At 33.8% G+C, this 19,635-nt stretch overlaps 1 protein-coding gene across 1 annotated transcript; it reads left to right on the top strand.

Annotated features, from left to right (window-relative positions):
- Positions 1-44: 44 nt before the first annotated feature.
- Positions 45-1,928, top strand: LOC128956069 (zinc finger protein Xfin-like). The gene has a single exon (XM_054301751.1). The coding sequence runs from the start codon at positions 45-47 to the stop codon at positions 1,926-1,928; it is 1,884 nt and encodes a 627-aa protein (XP_054157726.1).
- Positions 1,929-19,635: the final 17,707 nt, after the last annotated feature.

The raw sequence follows: 19,635 nt of genomic DNA, 5'->3' as shown, positions 1-19,635 counted from the left end.
ACATATACACCAACTAACATGATTTTAATATTCAACAGTATACAATGTCGGGCCTATATGACGATAGTAGCTACAGTAGGGATTCATTGTCTAGAGTTGAAGAACTAATACGTGACAAATCAGAAAAGACAAACGTGATAACCTATATATTTACGCCTAACGACCGACGTTGTCTAGAAGCCATCGAATGCGTGAGATGTAGAGGGAAATTTATTGAGCCGGGTTTATATTACAAACATTTGGTCTACAAACATGATTTTAGCGCTTTCCAAGCACACAAATTAATTGGAGAAATGCTACATCACGGGTTTGAACCACCAATAATTTGTAACAACTGCAGCGAAGAATTCTATGATTACACAAAACTACATAATCATCAAGTTGAAAGTAGGCACTGCAATGATGAGCTAAATGTTATGAAGTTACCGGACAAGAAGAGAATAAATAGTCCATTCTATAAAAACAAAGTCCCAATTGTCTGTCACCAGTCTAATAATACTCACGGTAACACTTTGCTTCAAACATTTACGACTACTAAGTATAGTGGCGACAATAATTGGCCAAAATTAATACAAACTTCTTTTGCGTGCAATGACGAAAACTGCAGCAAAGTATTTCCTACTATAAAAGAACTAAATCAACACGGAAAACTAGAACATGGCACGTGTCACAAATGTGATGAGACATTTATAAATCAAGAAAAACTCGATCACCATTTAGTTTATAAACACAACAGAGATCCTAAGTATCATTGCATTACAGGCTCATGTGATCAAAGATTTTGCTGGCAAAACGCATCGTTTAGACATCTCGACACTTACTCGGCTGACTGTATTCGTCAGCTCAACAACGGCAGGCCCAAATTACCATCTGATCCTTTAGTTGAACGGACTAAACGTTTGACAGAAAATATAATGAAAACACCCAAACTTGACAAACAAGCAAAAACATTTTATTGTTTATTATGTGAAAGGAAATTCTCAAGTGGCTACGATTTATACAATCACAAGAAAGCTATGCACAACCGAAAACTCAAGTCGGCAAGGAAGTGTGACCTATGCCCCGAATTTTTCATTGAAAAGGGAGATCTTGTTCTACATCGTCAACTTAATCATAAAATTAAATTTCGAAAATTTCCAACCTCATATAGGTGTTGTGATTGCAATAAAGACTTCAGATCACCCAAAACCTTGCGCGACCACAAGGAAACTCATCATGGGTTGAATTTGTTTGATTGCATCTATTGTAATGAAAAATTCAGTACAAAGAAAGATTTGGATTCACATAACATAATTTGCAAATCAGTTCGGATAAACCCCGAGACAATAACACTGGAAGATAGTGACACATCGCGTGAAACCTTATCTCTCACAATGAATAACGGTCATCGATCCCCAGAATACTCACCGATGGATTTACAATTAATAAGCTGTCAAAAGGAAGGATGCGACGAACAGTTTTTAACTGAAGAAGACTTGAGCATTCACGTTTATCTTCGTCATCAACCCCGATATCCTTGTTTGAATTGTTTTGCAAAATTCGATTCTATCATTACTTTAAACGAACACGAAAGACGTCAACACGGAAAGACTAACTTTGATTGTTTGTTTTGTATACAATCTTTTGGCTCATTAACCGAATGGGAAAAACACCATAACTTATGTAAACCAACTAGAGATCCCGACACAATAAGTCTTGATGATATAAGTAACTCGTCAATGACACCCTATGTCCCGACACCATCACCACCTTTAATTACAAGACTTCGAGTTAACCAAGTTCGGACACAATCAAGTGTTAATAAGAGTACCATCAAATGCGATCAGTCAGGTTGTCCAATGATGTTTTCATCAATAAGTAAAATGGTGGAACATTTTAACACTCATAAGTTGTCGCCTATTCAGTTGCCATTTAACTCAACTGACTAAAATATTTACCTTTTTATTTGCTTATCGACATTAAACCCAGATGTAATACTGAATATTAAATGTTTGTGCCTGAATTAATGCTTTTCTTTGTTTCCACCTACCTACCCTACTAATAGATGTCGAATACCCAATGTCAGGAAATGGATGTTGCGAGCAGTGACAGCGACGGGCCATTCGATCCAAACGAGTCGATTTTTCCGACACAACATACTTTACGCAAGATACGAAGAAATATCAACAAACTTTACAGACGTGTTAAGGCAAGAGTAGAAGCCATAGAGGCATACATCGCCGAAAACCCGAATCCAACCAACTTAGAACAAACAAGGAGGATTGGAGAACTGAGAGTGCAATTACGACTACACTTACGTACAGTGGCCGAAAGTTCGGATAACATCGAGAGGCATCAACGTAGCAGACGAGAAGACCGGCCCGAAACCTGGAAACATTATGAAAAATACAGGAACCTGAGAAGGCTACAAGTCCGGAACCTGATTGAAATGGAACCAGGACTCCGATTAATATGCCCTCTTAAACCCGATCATGCCGCAATACTCCAAAATAATAAATGTTTTATTTGTTTCAAAAAATGCTGTTAGAATAACAATAAATATGTCTTACAATTAATTAACTAATGTATTTTGTTTGCTGATCTATTTAAAATAAATGTTTTATGCAAATTAATGAATTGTGTTTGTTGTAAGAATGTATGGACTCGGGTATGAAAGGTTATTAGATTAAGGTTAATACAAAGAGGTTCTACCAAATATATAGAATCAGTTGTTGACAAGTTTGTTTTGAGTTAATTTTAAATTAGTAGGTTAATAGTTAATGTAGACTTTGATAATCAAGGCCCGCATTAATCTTGCATTTACATTAGATGTCAAACCAAACAAAACAAATTATCAACGAAATCGAAAAGAATTTTCCCGACTACCGTCAGATTAAGAGAGAAGTCACTAAAGAAAGAGAGAAAATTACTTACATTAGGAAAGAGCTATACCGACAGGTTGAAAAGGTTAAGAAGGGGAAACCAACATTTAATGTAGCTGTCAAACCTCAGTTTCCTGTAATTGTGTTTCCTAAACCTATTCAATTCAGATTTTCTGAATATTGGTTAACAACACTAACTAATTATCATATACAAGCTATGGAAAGATATAACGATTGTCGATTAAAATTAGAATTCTATAAACACGAACTATCAAGAATAGCCGATTATCATGAAATCAATTTAGAGTCAATAATCAGTGAATATGATAATCATTTTAGTATACCTGATAAAACAAATTGTAGTGAATGTAGAAAATCGATATTTGTTTGTCGAACTCACATTAGACCAGAAGATACTATAAGTAGGCCGGAAGTCATAGACGAAGAGACACTTTCGATGTTGCCCAACATGTCTGCTGTTGCCGTAGATGTCGAGTCAGCCGATCTTATACCCAATAACGCAAAAAAGGGAAAACCAATCGCAATACGCGTAGCATTAATGGGTGAAGTGCCAAAAAGAGATAGAAAACATTTGAAGGGGCGATCACACGTTCCCGACTACAAACTGATATATCATTCATTCTGGTCACCCCCGACGACCGGTCGCATCAACTGTTGGAAACCAATAACTGGTTATAACTTAAGAGACTTAAAAGAACATTCAGATCAGATGATGGTGAGATCAGTGGCTAGAACTAACTTTCTTAAAATAATTCAAAACAAAATTTTAGTCACCTGTAATCATGAAAGCGACCTTAAAGCTTTGGAAATAAATCAATCTGAAGTTAACTACAGGGACATACAAGACTATTATCGTCGACCAATGGACGCCGGAATACAATCAGTAAAATTGGAATGGCTAGCCAAGTACATATTAGATACAGACATTCAAAACAACAAAGCAATTAAATCTCACAGTCCCGTAACTGATGCATGCGTTACCCTCCAACTCTATAAATTAATCCCGAGTGATCACTGGGTCGACCCGACTCGACAAACTTTGGGGATTACAATTAGATGTCCTGACTCTCCACTAATAAGATTTTACGACAACTTTGAACCTGATTATGAACCCGATTGTTAGATTAACTTTACGCTACCTTATACTTTACAGTCAATGTCTTCGATGATTATAATTTTACTGCTCTGCTTCACTGTCGCCAATGTTGTTTCACGAGGACCTCCCTCTCTACCAAAATCATGGTCACGCAGAACTTTCGGCTCAGAAGATAAGAGTTTAAACCTGGATAGTTATATGATAGCGGAAGATTACAAAGACCATATACTATCTATGCACACATGGTGTTATAACGAAACAAGGCATTTTATACGAGAGCCTTTCGATACGTATTTTTTAAACATAACTGGAGCTGATCTCGAAATATTGAGTTGTCCACCCACCCCGGTGGGCTGTGATGAATCCGTATACAAAACACACTGTAAGAAATGTATGGATGGTCTTGAAGTGATTATATATTTTAAGGCTTGGCGAATGTTGTTTCTTAAAGACGCTCAAATAACAGCTAAGGAATTACGAGTTTATAACTTATTGGGTACTACTATAAGTACAGATCCGACTTTGTATAAAAACGCAGCAATACTAACCATCTCCAAAACCGAATTTGGTCCGGAACCCGAAGCCATATATTTATTAGAAAGTGACCCGAATAGATTCGATAAAACCAAAAATTTACAAAGACTTCAAAGCACTTTTTCATATACATACACTGACGGTGATTATCTCGTAACGATGGACGATTTACCATTTGGTACCTACGATTTTGATCGATTCCCTAACGTAGRCGTGTACGATGAGATACACAAACAAAGATTTATCGAAAGTATAAGGCAAAGAAAAACCTCACGAAAACTCTTAACTAAACACTTAAACCAATCATTTATTCCCGAACAATTCGATAACGAATCGACAATAATAACAACAAAGGATGAACTACTCACTTATAACCCATCCTTTCTGAGTGAAGACTATGTTACCAAAGCAGGAATATTTGGAGTACAATTTATACGCAATGGAGTCGGATACGTCTTTGACTCAGTTTGGGATCACTTTATACGTGTCGAGCTACCGACTTTCAGACCTCAACTTATCAACACAGTTATGCCAACTGACTGTTTAGATTTTCTTGCATTACTTAATGACAACATTACTAAAAAGATATTTGACGAAAACTCGAAAGATCTGTATAAGCAGCAAAACGAAAGTTGTAACCAACTTGAAAATGAGGTTAAAAGCATAATGGAAACGACAATATTGACATTAAAGTCAGCTCATACACAATTTAAAGAAAGACAATTAATAAGGGTGCAGCGATTCGAACCGATAACAATGGCGGTTGTGGGTGCTGGGGTCGCGATAGCTTCCGGTATTGCATTCTTAGCCGGGTGGAATGTGAATCAGGATTCTGATATCAGGGAATTAGAAAACGACTTTAGAAAACTCAAAGGACAACTTGATCTAAACAAGCAAAACATCGAAATTTTGAGAGATAAACTAAAAGGGATAAATAACGTGCTGGATGAAAGCAATAGACTTTTAAATCAGAAGTTAGAAAGTTTGAAGACTACTACGGAGAATCAACTGAGGGCTCTCTCCGACTTTGTTGAAAGAGAGATTGAYTTGCTTAATGAACAGCAATACCTATTAGCTCTACTCACTCACACAAATATGTTTAAAATTTTAAAATTAAACGCACTACAACAACTATCATTGCTTATCATGGATATGTTTCAAAACTTTGAAAACATAATGGCAGATCTAAGAAGATCGGTTCTTAGTCATCAACTAATTCCTTGGACAAGTTTAAAACCGATACTTGATGGAATAAAAGAACATATACAATACACATATGAACTTGGAATCGATTATGAGGATTACCACCTATATTACGTTTTGCCGCTCGTAACTTATCGAATTGACTTGACTGAAAATGCCTTATATGTCCACCTACAAATACCTCTTCGGAAGCCAATCAAGCCAAATAAATTCGATATGGTATCGCTCCGTTCAACCGGATTTCCTTGCCATCAATCTATATGCGGCAATACAACCAAAGACAACAACAATCTAGTGGTCATAGATACCCCAATCAGCCTATGGCTAGTACATAATCAACGCCTACATAGAGAGACTTATAAAACTGACTATGCGTGTAAAGCTACAGGTGCTAATGAAGTTTGTTTCACCTTTCAATCCCACACTCTTAGAATGCCCTCTGATTGCAGCCAGGCCCTGATGGACTGGTCTGCTTCATTAATTGTTCAAGAATGCAAACTCATGCAGCGAAATATAAAAACCTACTTACCTATTGCCATAACGAGCAATAAATTTATACTGCACTCAAAAATCATACCCAATTACGTATTAATTAACAAACGCGGGTTGGACACTGAAATAATAAACAGCGGATTTGCCGATGTCGTTACTATCCCTCCATTTAATGAAGTATTTATACCATCACTCAAACTAACACTTATAGGACCATATGATAAGGAAATGCGTTCGGAAAGCAACGAAACCATAAATACAGTAAATCAAGAGACAATTGATGACTTTGCAAAATACGCGTCTTTCACACCAGATCAAGATATTTTCTCGAAAATAAAAGGAAGGAAGCGAAATTTCCGTATCTTTGATCCAGACAGATACAAACTACAAGTTGAATTTGATAATTCTAAACTTACTGCAATTTCAAATTATTTAATGGAATCAACCAAAGAGCTGGAAGCGATGGTGATCGATATTGATGATAACTTTGTTTCACATGAAGAACACACCACATTCTACACCTATATAACCATAATTGCCGATTGTTTGAAAACTTTTGCGACTCTGATTGTGTTATTTGGAATAATGACATATACAAGGCCGTTTGGACGCATAGCCGGACCAGTGTTAATTGTCCACAGTCGTCGAACTGATGCGCTTTCTTTCGATAGTATAACTACATATGTTGGAAGCTTTGATATCACTATCAACTTTCTATTCGTAATAACTTGTATAGTTATGTTAGGTCTATACGTAAAACTGGCCTACTTTAGGACAATACGGTTAGCATCTTATGAAGGACAGTGTACGGCACGCAGTACATCACACAATTTTGCATTGGTTATCAGTCTCGAACATAAGGCCCATTATTTCAGATATAAGCTTTTTGAAACAATCAATTTAAGAATCCCGCTAATGAAAGGACTTAATAGCGAAAATTCAATAGTTGAAACTGATTTTGGACCGGATGTATGTCGTGTTGAAGTAGTAAACCTTTACAATCAATGGCTAATACGAAACAAACACCTGGAACTAGCCGAATTGGTTATGATAGTTGGGTTAGATAATTTGGGGAGAATTGTTAAGAAATACAACCTTAATGTCAAGTTACCCATTCACAGAATATCATGGCAACTACCTACAACAAATCAAGTCAAACCTGACATAACCTGTCATACGATTTTGTGCGGACGATGTATCGTTAATGCGATACACGTCTAAGTCTATACATTCACTAATTAACCAATTATTTGCCTAGATGCTTAACCCCGACGCAATATTAGAAGAGTTATCAACTATCACCGCCGCCGCGCCTATGCCACACGCTATCGATTTAACAAGAGAATCAACAAGTAAAGAAATTCAAACTCCGCCACTGTATAATGATAAACCTATAAGATACACTAACCAATTCACGGACCTACACGGATTCAACCCACAACAGACCGACCTGCCAACAGCTCCAACAATTTCTGACATAGACTTAACAAGATATCGGGCTCCTTATAGTCTTAATAAAAATAATTGTCCTCCCTATGATCCTTTCAACATTAAACGTTGGATCGAAAAATATGAAAACGCGACCGCGGGATATACCGACTATGATCGCCTTAACCACCTGTTTTATTGTTTTGACAAAACAGACTATTATGACTACTACTCAAAGCTAAAGAAATCTAATCTCTTAAATAACTGGCCGGAAGCAAAAGCCGTATTCCTCGCAAGACACACAGATCACTTCGAATGCAGTTTCGAACAGTTAGTTGACTTTAAGCAAACCAACAATGAAAGTGCAAAGAAATACATTATGGAGAAAGAAAGCATGATATCCTACTGTAGCCATCCTATACCAGATGAACATGGCATTGAACTGATAAGAAAAGGCTTACTTTACCCTATCCGAAGCAAACTACCAACGCAAATAAACTCAATCGAAGAATTAATACAAGTCGTAGTCCCGATAGAAAGACAATGTCTAGAAGAAAAGCTTATTGGCCCCAATGCTATATCAAATATAGGTATAGACCACTCTCAAGAATTACAGACAATACGAATGGACTTACGACGATTACGTAACGACTTGCGAAACGCTAGAACTTTTGGGGGAAGTTTGCAGAATACTATCCCCAAGGCAGCCGGTAGCAATCAGAGACAAGATGTAGTACGTCCATCGAACGTCGTGCGTGACACTCGAGGAAATATTCAATGTTGGAATTGCCACGAATATGGTCACATGTCAAATACCTGTACAAAAGACAGAAAGGAACCGGTATGTTACAGATGCAAAGAGGTGGGTCATAAATCCCCACAATGTCCACGAAGTAAACAGGGAAACTAGTCGCGAAGGTACAATCTGTAGGCGTTGTACCCCATCGAATTTATCGAAGTTCGCCTTCAAATACTTTACAAATTTATATAACAATTAACTCAGCTAAATATCTAACGCTTTTGGACACAGGCAGTGAGCGATCACTTATGCCTATAGATACTGCACGCAACTCTAAATTACAAATTCACAAAACAAAAATTAACTATGTAGCCGAGATGATAGCCGGTCATAAACAAATCATTTCGTATTGGAGTCCATTGGTATTCACAATAGAAGAAGGCAAGAATGTTTATCAATTTAATCAAGACATGTTATTACATTTCGGTCAAAACGAAGAGATTCCGTTAGGAATGGACTTTATAAATAAACATATAGACATAATAAACCTTACAGAAGACGCACCAAAAATTACTTTTAAATTACCCGACCCCACTGATACCATGGATGTCAATGAGCTACTCACTATGTCGCCTTACTACAAACCTAGTGACAACTACACGCAAGACATCATTAGCTCAATGATGCTCACAATAACCGAAGAAAAAACCAAGTTAAAGATTATGAATATACATATGGATGACACTACAGATTATGAAATTGAAGAAAGAGATCTTATCGATTTACCTGAGGAAGTTGACATTGACAGCATGATAGACAAAACAAACGTCGATGAATTCAATCAAATGAAAGACTTTTTAATAACAAAAAGGCACTTCTTTGTCACCTCCTTAAAAGACATAGGCACGACTGACATTTTGGAGCATACTATTGAATTAACCACAGATGTGCCTTTCTATAGGAAACCGTATCACACAAATCCAATCAAGGCTGAATTTATCAAAAATCATGTGCAACAACTATTAAAAGAAGGATTAATTCGCGAGTCAAGAAGCTGTTATGCCGCCCCTGTAGTAGTAGCTTACAAGAAAAATGGAGACATGAGGTTTTGCATTGACTACCGAGAACTCAACACTGCAACCATTAAAGACCGCTTTCCGTTGCCACTTATAAACGATTTGTTGCATGCATTGGGTTCCAGTAATTATTACTCCAGTCTCGACCTATTTTCGGGATTTCATCAAATCAAAATAGCAGAAAAGGACAAACACAAAACTGCATTCATATGCAGCGAAGGATTTTACGAGTATAACGTCTTAAGTTTTGGTCTGACCAACGCACCGGCTACTTTCGAAAGAATGATGCAGAAGGCTTTCGCTGGATACTTATTCAAATTTGTCCTAGTCTATTTAGACGACATAGTGGTTTATTCTAAGACTTTTGAAGAACATCTCAAGCACTTAGATCTTGCCTTTGACCGCCTCAAACAAGCAAATTTACGAGTTAATTCAAAGAAATGTCAATTCTTAGCAAAGAAATTACAGTACCTAGGATATATAGTAAGCATGGATGGTATCAGTCCCAATCCCGCTAATGTTGAGAAGATAACGAATATGCCTGAACCAAAAACACTAAAACACGTGCGACGATTTCTAGGATTATGTAACTATTATCGATGTTTGATTAAAGACTTTGCAAAGATAGCTAAACCTATCACAGATTTATTAAAAAAGACAATCGCAGCGAAAGTCAACAAAATAAATTGGACACATGAATGTGATATTGCGTTCAATAAATTAAAAGAAAAGTTGTCTACCTACCCAGTTGTTGGTCATTATAAGCCCGATGAGCCGATAATCCTCTACACTGACGCTAGTAAATATTCTGCCGGATGGGTTCTACATCAATTACAGAACGGTATTGAAAGAGTATTACTATACGGAAGTTACAAATTTAGCCCGAGAGAACAGAACTATTGTGTCACGGATCAAGAGGCACTAGCGCTAGTAAAAGGCATTAGAGCCGTACAACAATATATTAACAACGCCCCATTTACCGTTCGTGTAGATCATCATAGCCTATGTTTTCTCACAACAATGAAGAATCTTAACGGAAGGCTCGGAAGATACGCTTTGGAAATACAACACTTAATCCCCAACTTACGCATAGAATATAAATCTGGGTCACTTCACAAGAACAGCGACTGTATGTCAAGACTTCCGATAATAGAACAAGAGTTAATCGATAGTAAAGCCATTAAGCCATCAAAAGCTAAATGTATTTCAATCGCACTGTGCAAGTCTAAGGAATGTATACTAAACGATATGGAGCGTGCAAGAGAGGAACTGATGCATTTTTCAGATATCAAATCGTTTGAGTATTTTGGTTGGGAATTCACTCTAAACAGTTTAACAAATGTCAAAACTGTTAAAATACACAATAATCAAATAACAGAGTCTAACGCTCAAGAATTAATAAACACCCGCGAAGAACAGCTAAAAGATTCTTGGACTCGGTCTCTCATCGAATCATTGGAAAGAAACGAGTTAGAAACACAAAAAAGACATGTACTTATCGATGGATGCGTTTACCGAATATTCTACTTTGAGGGACACCCTGTTTATTTGTTTTGCCTGCCGAAACACTTGAGAGAATTAGTTCTTTCCGATTTACACGGATCACTTACATCTGGACATATGGGAAGAGATCGCACTATGAGTGAGGTTTACCGTCGATTCTATTGGCCAGAAAGAAAGAAAGATGTGGATAAATTCGTAAGAAGCTGTAATTGTTGCCAACGTCGCAAACATGAGACAACATATCCGAGAGGATTACTACATTCAATCTCTATTGAACACCCAATGGACCTCATAGGCATGGATCTGGTCGGACCATTACCCCGTAGCAATGACTATCGTTATCTCATTGTTGCCGTCGACTATGCTACACGATTTGTAATTCTGGGAAAAATCAAAGATAGGCAACCGCAAGGAATAGCTGASTTCTTTATAAAGCAAATTTGTTTAAGATTTGGCTGTCCGACGCGAATATTGACTGACCAGGCAAGGGAATTAATATCCCAAGCAATGGAAGTCGTATTTCAAAGTTTTCAAACACAACATAGTCTATGTGCTCCTTATAAGCCATCAACACAAGGACTAGTGGAGAGAACAAACAGGACGATAATAAATTCTCTCTCATTATACTGTCACAGCAATCAAGATAACTGGTCATCGGTTATTCCGTACATAGAGTTTGCAATCAACGCATCCACTCAATCTTCTACTGGAAAATCCCCATTTTATTTAATGCATGGTTTTCATGTTCGTAAACCTATAGATGTTGCCTTTGGTTTACCATTCGACAGCCCCAAGCAAACAACTGGCGATCATTTAGCCGACGCCAGAGAAGTTGCTCGAGAGTTCCTAAAGTCAGCCCAAGACAAACAAAAATTCTATTACGATCAAAAACGAAGTCCACAATTTTTCAATATCGGAGACACGGTAGGACGATACAAACTTTTACGACAAAAGGGGGTCAACACTAAAATGCAGTTAAAATATTTTGGACCTTATAAAGTGGTCAAGATACATGGTGACCCACCAAACAACTATACTATTGAAAGTCTTTCAGACCCAAGGGAAAGATCTAAAGTCCCTATAGAACAACTTAAATTATGGTATTTAAGAGACCCTATCGAAACAGAATATTTTGAGGATAATAATAGCCCAAATATCAGCGATATCTCGCATGAAACCAATGATGTTTCATGTTCGCAAATCAGTCTGCGTACTGATAGTAATAATAATACAGGGAAAGCTTATGAGATCCCTGACAAAGGAGTGGTCGTCTGCGAACTTCCACAGTCCGTTACTTCTTTGACAGTGGGAAATGAAGATATCATTTCGCCGGCTGTTGTATCGACGTCGTCAAACCAATGAAGAGGAGGAGTTCTACATTGGCGGTTTTGAAGTTCTACGCGTAGAATATTTGGACTCGCATTGACTACTCTCTTAGTGATCAATACGACTTTAAATATTCAATTTATTTAATTTAGCTTTATTTATTTATCTGCTTTAATTATTGTAGCATTTTAAGCGTTTGATGTTTATTATTACCTTATTGTTTTAATTTGTGTTGTTTTAAGCATTCTAAAATACCAAAAAAAAAATTATAAAACTGAATGATCACTCAGCTCAGGGTCTGATCTGTCGGTCAGGAGGCCGATAAAATAGCTGTTGTTTGCACAACAGCTATATATAATTTTAGCCTACGTTTGCATACCATTCACATAAGGAATGGTATGCAACACTCAGACATCATCCCTGTATCGCATCCAATGGGATGCGATACTATTGGGCGACTTTATGTCGCACCCAACCCTACTATCCCTAAAACAAAAACTGTTTTTCATAGAGATCTCGGGCTGAGTGCGATATCGACAATGTATTAGTTAAGTTAAAAGTAAAATAAATAAGTGATTAAAAGAAAAGTATAATAAGTGTTTTAATTATAATTATAAGTGAAGAGAGAGAGAGAGAGAGAGAGAGAGAGAGAGAGAGAGAGAGAGAGCCGACGGCTGTCCACCGGAACTACAGTCGACATAATAAGAGACGACAACAGTTGAAGATRCTATAGCTGTCACTRAATTAGTTCCACAAGAAGCTACAGATACCATTGAATTGACTAAAAGAACCTGAAGACAAATCAATAGATAAAACAGAATCTACTGTTGATATAAGTAAGAAAAAGATTATAAAACCGAAACGCAAATCAATTGCTACAGAAGAAGTGATTCCAAAACAAGAGACGACAACAGTTGAAGATACTATAGCTGTCACTGAATTAGTTCCACAAGAAGCTACAGATACCATTGAATTGACTAAAAGAACCTGAAGACAAATCAATAGATAAAACAGAATCTACTGTTGATATAAGTAAGAAAAAGATTATAAAACCGAAACGCAAACCAATTACTATAGAAGAAGTGATTCCAAAACAAGAGACGACAACAGTTGAAGATACTACAGCTGTCACCGAATCAGTCCCACAACAAACTGCGGAAACTACTCAATCGATTTGAAGACCAGCTATCGTGTCAATACAAAGTCGGTCAACAGACAAATCTTGTGACATCTTTGTGACTCTTGAATACAGTTTATGACAGATTAGTATTTACAGACAAATCTTGTGACTTCTTTGTGACTCTTGAATACAGTTTATGACAGATTAGTATTTACAGACAAATCTTGTGACTTCTTTGTGACTCTTGAATACAGTTTATGACAGATTAGTATTTACAGACAAATCTTGTGACTTCTTTGTGACTCTTGAATACAGTTCTTTGTGACTCTTGAATACAGTTTATGACAGATTAGTATTTACAGACAAATCTTGTGACATCTTTGTGACTCTTGAATACAGTTTATGACAGATTAGTATTTACAGACAAATCTTGTGACTTCTTTGTGACTCTTGAATACAGTTTATGACAGATTAGTATTTACAGACAAATCTTGTGACTTCTTTGTGACTCTTGAATACAGTTTATGACAGATTAGTATTTACAGACAAATCTTGTGACTTCTTTGTGACTCTTGAATACAGTTTATGACAGATTAGTATTTACAGACAAATCTTGTGACTTCTTTGTGACTCTTGAATACAGTTTATGACAGATTAGTATTTACAGACAAATCTTGTGACTTCTTTGTGACTCTTGAATACAGTTTATGACAGATTAGTATTTACAGACAAATCTTGTGACTTCTTTGTGACTCTTGACTACAGTTTATGACAGATTAGTATTTACAGACAAATCTTGTGACTTCTTTGTGACTCTTGAATACAGTTTATGACAGATTAGTATTTACAGACAAATCTTGTGACATCTTTGTGACTCTTGAATACAGTTTATGACAGATTAGTATTTACAGACAAATCTTGTGACTTCTTTGTGACTCTTTGAATACAGAATACAGTTTATGACAGATTAGTATTTACAGACAAATCTTGTGACTTCTTTGTGACTCTTGAATACAGTTTATGACAGATTAGTATTTACAGACAAATCTTGTGACTTCTTTGTGACTCTTGAATACAGTTTATGACAGATTAGTATTTACAGACAAATCTTGTGACTTCTTTGTGACTCTTGAATACAGTTTATGACAGATTAGTATTTACAGACAAATCTTGTGACTTCTTTGTGACTCTTGAATACAGTTTATGACAGATTAGTATTTACAGACAAATCTTGTGACTTCTTTGTGACTCTTGAATACAGTTTATGACAGATTAGTATTTACAGACAAATCTTGTGACTTCTTTGTGACTCTTGAATACAGTTTATGACAGATTAGTATTTACAGACAAATCTTGTGACATCTTTGTGACTCTTGAATACAGTTTATGACAGATTAGTATTTACAGACAAATCTTGTGACTTCTTTGTGACTCTTGAATACAGTTTATGACAGATTAGTATTTACAGACAAATCTTGTGACTTTTGTGACTCTTGAATACAGTTTGTGACTCTTGAATACAGTTTATGACAGATTAGTATTTACAGACAAATCTTGTGACTTCTTTGTGACTCTTGAATACAGTTTATGACAGATTAGTATTTACAGACAAATCTTGTGACTTCTTTGTGACTCTTGAATACAGTTTATGACAGATTAGTATTTACAGACAAATCTTGTGACTTCTTTGTGACTCTTGAATACAGTTTATGACAGATTAGTATTTACAGACAAATCTTGTGACTTCTTTGTGACTCTTGAATACAGTTTATGACAGATTAGTATTTACAGACAAATCTTGTGACTTCTTTGTGACTCTTGAATACAGTTTATGACAGATTAGTATTTACAGACAAATCTTGTGACTTCTTTGTGACTCTTGAACAGTTTATGACAGATTAGTATTTACAGACAAATCTTGTGACTTCTTTGTGACTCTTGAATACAGTTTATGACAGATTAGTATTTACAGACAAATCTTGTGACTTCTTTGTGACTCTTGAATACAGTTTATGACAGATTAGTATTTACAGACAAATCTTGTGACTTCTTTGTGACTCTTGAATACAGTTTATGACAGATTAGTATTTACAGACAAATCTTGTGACTTCTTTGTGACTCTTGAATACAGTTTATGACAGATTAGTATTTACAGACAAATCTTGTGACTTCTTTGTGACTCTTGAATACAGTTTATGACAGATTAGTATTTACAGACAAATCTTGTGACTTCTTTGTGACTCTTGAATACAGTTTATGACAGATTAGTATTTACAGACAAATCTTGTGACTTCTTTGTGACTCTTGAATACAGTTTATGACAGATTAGTATTTACAGACAAATCTTGTGACTTCTTTGTGACTCTTGAATACAGTTTATGACAGATTAGTATTTACAGACAAATCTTGTGACTTCTTTGTGACTCTTGAATACAGTTTATGACAGATTAGTATTTACAGACAAATCTTGTGACATCTTTGTGACTCTTGAATACAGTTTATGACAGATTAGTATTTACAGACAAATCTTGTGACTTCTTTGTATTTGAATACAGTTTATGACAGATTAGTATTTACTCTTGTGACTTCTTTGTGACTCTTGAATACAGTTTATGACAGATTAGTATTTACAGACAAATCTTGTGACTTCTTTGTGACTCTTGAATACAGTTTATGACAGATTAGTATTTACAGACAAATCTTGTGACTTCTTTGTGACTCTTGAATACAGTTTATGACAGATTAGTATTTACAGACAAATCTTGTGACTTCTTTGTGACTCTTGAATACAGTTTATGACAGATTAGTATTTACAGACAAATCTTGTGACTTCTTTGTGACTCTTGAATACAGTTTATGACAGATTAGTATTTACAGACAAATCTTGTGACTTCTTTGTGACTCTTGAATACAGTTTATGACAGATTAGTATTTACAGACAAATCTTGTGACATCTTTGTGACTCTTGAATAAAGTCAACCGTTAAAAAGTTAGCCATTGAAACTAATGTTAAATACTTATTTAAGCTATACTTTTAGTATTAACTTTATACGTATACTGTTAAGGTGTGGGTTTTCGGGCCTTAAGCCTGGAGATCGATTCCGTCCTAGAGACACTTTAGTGTTGAATCAATCATTGTTAGTCGAACGCGGGTATTATAAGGTAGTACAGTAAAATTCTTAATATATCTCACCCAATACATTTAGTTAAACATAAGTTTAATAGTATGAGTAAATTAACATTGATTGAAGTGGCAAAAGCATTAGCTAAGCTAAAGCTTTTGCACTATTTTAGTATGATTTTAATCTAAATTAATTTATATTTAAATAGCAATTAAGTGCAAATGTTTTTAGTTTAAATTAAAGCTTAAATTTAGTTTAAAATTATTTGTTTAATTTGATCTAATTAAAATACAAACATTATTAAATTAAAATTATGTAAACTAACTGTTAGACTAACAATTTAATTAGTATATTAAACATATAATATACTAATTTAAATAAAACACTTAATATAAAGTAAACAATAATATATATAAAATATTAATGTAATTTAGGTTATATATGAAATAATAAAAAACACTATAAAATTTACATGTATTTTCATAATAAATATAATTAAAATTCATTTAATTTAAATATTGTTTGATTAAATAGTTATTACTTTACTATTAAACTTATTAAAATTTGGCTGTAATTATATTTTAAGTAAAATTAATTATAGATAAAACATAATATGTTAGCAATTATATTAAAACTTGGGTGTAACAAATTTCAAAGTTAAAAATGTAATAGAAAATATGGTAAGTATACAATAATACATTAGGCGTTATACATATATATATTGAAACCAACATTAGTATATTAAAACTTGGGTGTAACAAAATTTCAAAGTTAAAAGTATAATATAAAATATAATAAATATTCAATATTTCATTAGGCGTTATACATATATATATTGTAACCAATACTAATAATAAAACTTGGGTGTAACTTTAAGTAATGTATAATTATTAATTAATAACCATAATATGTATATAATAATAAAAATGATTATTAATTTAAATAACATTAAAACTTGGGTGTAACAAAATTTCAAAGTTAAAAGTGTAATAAAATATAAAGTAAGTAATTAATAATACATAAGGCGTTATACATATATAAATTGCAACCAATATTAGTTGTTTAAATTAAGGTCATAAAAATACTTCAGAGTATATATATATTGAATTAAATTTAAGAATATCATTCACACAAGTTTAAACACTTTAATAGTAATAATTAAAAGTTTGTATTACAAAAGCGACACCTATCGGACAAAATGGAAGCTGACGCATTGGCTAACATTGTTGCTTACCTTCGTATCAATAACAACAACAAATCCACAAATAACGTCGATGAACAGCTTCGTTTACGAGAAGAAGCATTGGCACGTGAAAAGGCTTATGAAGAGCAACTCGGATGGGATGGCCTACGTACTCAATCAGAGTATACAAAAAGCGCTGCGTTCAAACACGCCCTCAGCCATCAGCTTCTTCTGTGTCCAAACTGTAGGATGGACCATCTAAAGGCAATTGATGGTGGTTTTATTGTATGTAATTGTGGGGTTCGTTTCCAAACACCCCTAACTATTCATCAAATAGTCCATAAAATATGCGTTTTAATGGACTACCACGCCTTTATTCCTTGCGCCGACCCATTACTTCAATTGGATATGTTAATGGGCAATCTATGGATAAACTGCGATTGCGGATACCATCATTCTATTTTGTAATGGCCAGCATTTTTAAATATTTTTTTCTATATATTATTATATATAGTTTTTTTTATATAATATGTATATTATTTTATATATTTTTTAAAAAATAAAATATTTTTAAAATTTAATGATTTTTCATTTTTTTTAAACTTAAAAATAAAATAAGAATATTTTTTTATTAAATTATTAAAAATTAAGTCATTCTTAGGCGTAGTTTATAAACAAAAATAAATTTAAATAATACTTTGATGTAGTTTATTATTTGTTTAAATAATACATATATTTTCAAGTTTATAAATAAAATAAATTTAAGTATTTCTTAGGCGTAGTTTAATATTTGCGTTAATAGTACATATAATTCAAGTTTGTAAACAAAAATAAATTTAAGTAATTTTTAGGCGTAGTTTATTTTTTGTTTTAATAATACTTATAAATAAAAAAAATTAAATGTTTAGGCGTTTCTACAATTTATTATAATAGTAACTATACTTCAAGAATACAAATAAAAATAAATTTAAATGTTTAGGCGTTTCTACAATTTATTATAATAGTAATTATACTTCAAGTATATAAAAACAAATAAATTTAAATGTTTAGGCGTTTCTACAATTTATTATAATAGTAACTATACTTCAAGTATATAAATAAAAATAAATTTAAATGTTTAGGCGTTTCTACAATTTATTATAATAGTAACTATACTTCAAGTATATAAATAAAAATAAATTTAAATGTTTAGGCGTTTTTACATTTTATTATAATAGTAATAATATTTAAAGTATATAAATAAAAATAAATTTAAATGTTTAGGCGTACTACAGTTTATTATAATTGTAACTATATTTCAAGTTTATAAATAAAAATAAATTTAAATTTATGGGTGTTGTTATTATATATGTATATTAATAACGTTATTAATAAAACAAATTTTAATTAAAGTTGAGTATATAAAGAGATATATTTTACATTCAATAATCATTCAGTTTTTAAAGCTAAAATTATAGTAAAAGTTATAACAGTTTTATTACTTTTAAAATAAAATTTTGTTGCAATGGCCGCTGAAAAAAGATCTGAATTATTGGCATCTATTGGTATGGATGAATCATCGTCGGACTCGGATATTGAGGAAGTGTTGCCATCAAAAAGTGGACTAAACGAACTGGAAGCGATTGGAGAGACTGATGATGACTCGAAAAAGCGCAAAGGAAAAGGCAAAGCAGGTCCGTCAGCAAAACGGGCTAAAAAAGTAAATGGTATAACATATGCAATGTATGAAAAAAGTACTCCATCCGGCAGCGATAAATCTGAAATAACTGAAAAAGTTTTTAGACGAGGTATGTAAAAATTATAACATAATATTTTAAAAAATTTATATTATTTATGTATAATTTTTACATACAGATTATGATGGTATATCAACAAAAGGTAAAGAGTTAATTTTTTTTAAATTTAACAAAGAGGACGTGCCTTCAAATTAT

The sequence above is a fragment of the Oppia nitens genome, unplaced genomic scaffold, assembly GCF_028296485.1.
Source record: "Oppia nitens isolate AA-2021 unplaced genomic scaffold, nextdenovo-longstitch-racon4-pilon3 scaffold2_pilon_pilon_pilon, whole genome shotgun sequence".
NCBI lineage: Eukaryota > Metazoa > Arthropoda > Arachnida > Sarcoptiformes > Oppiidae > Oppia > Oppia nitens.
This window is presented reverse-complemented; position numbering and strand designations above follow the sequence as displayed.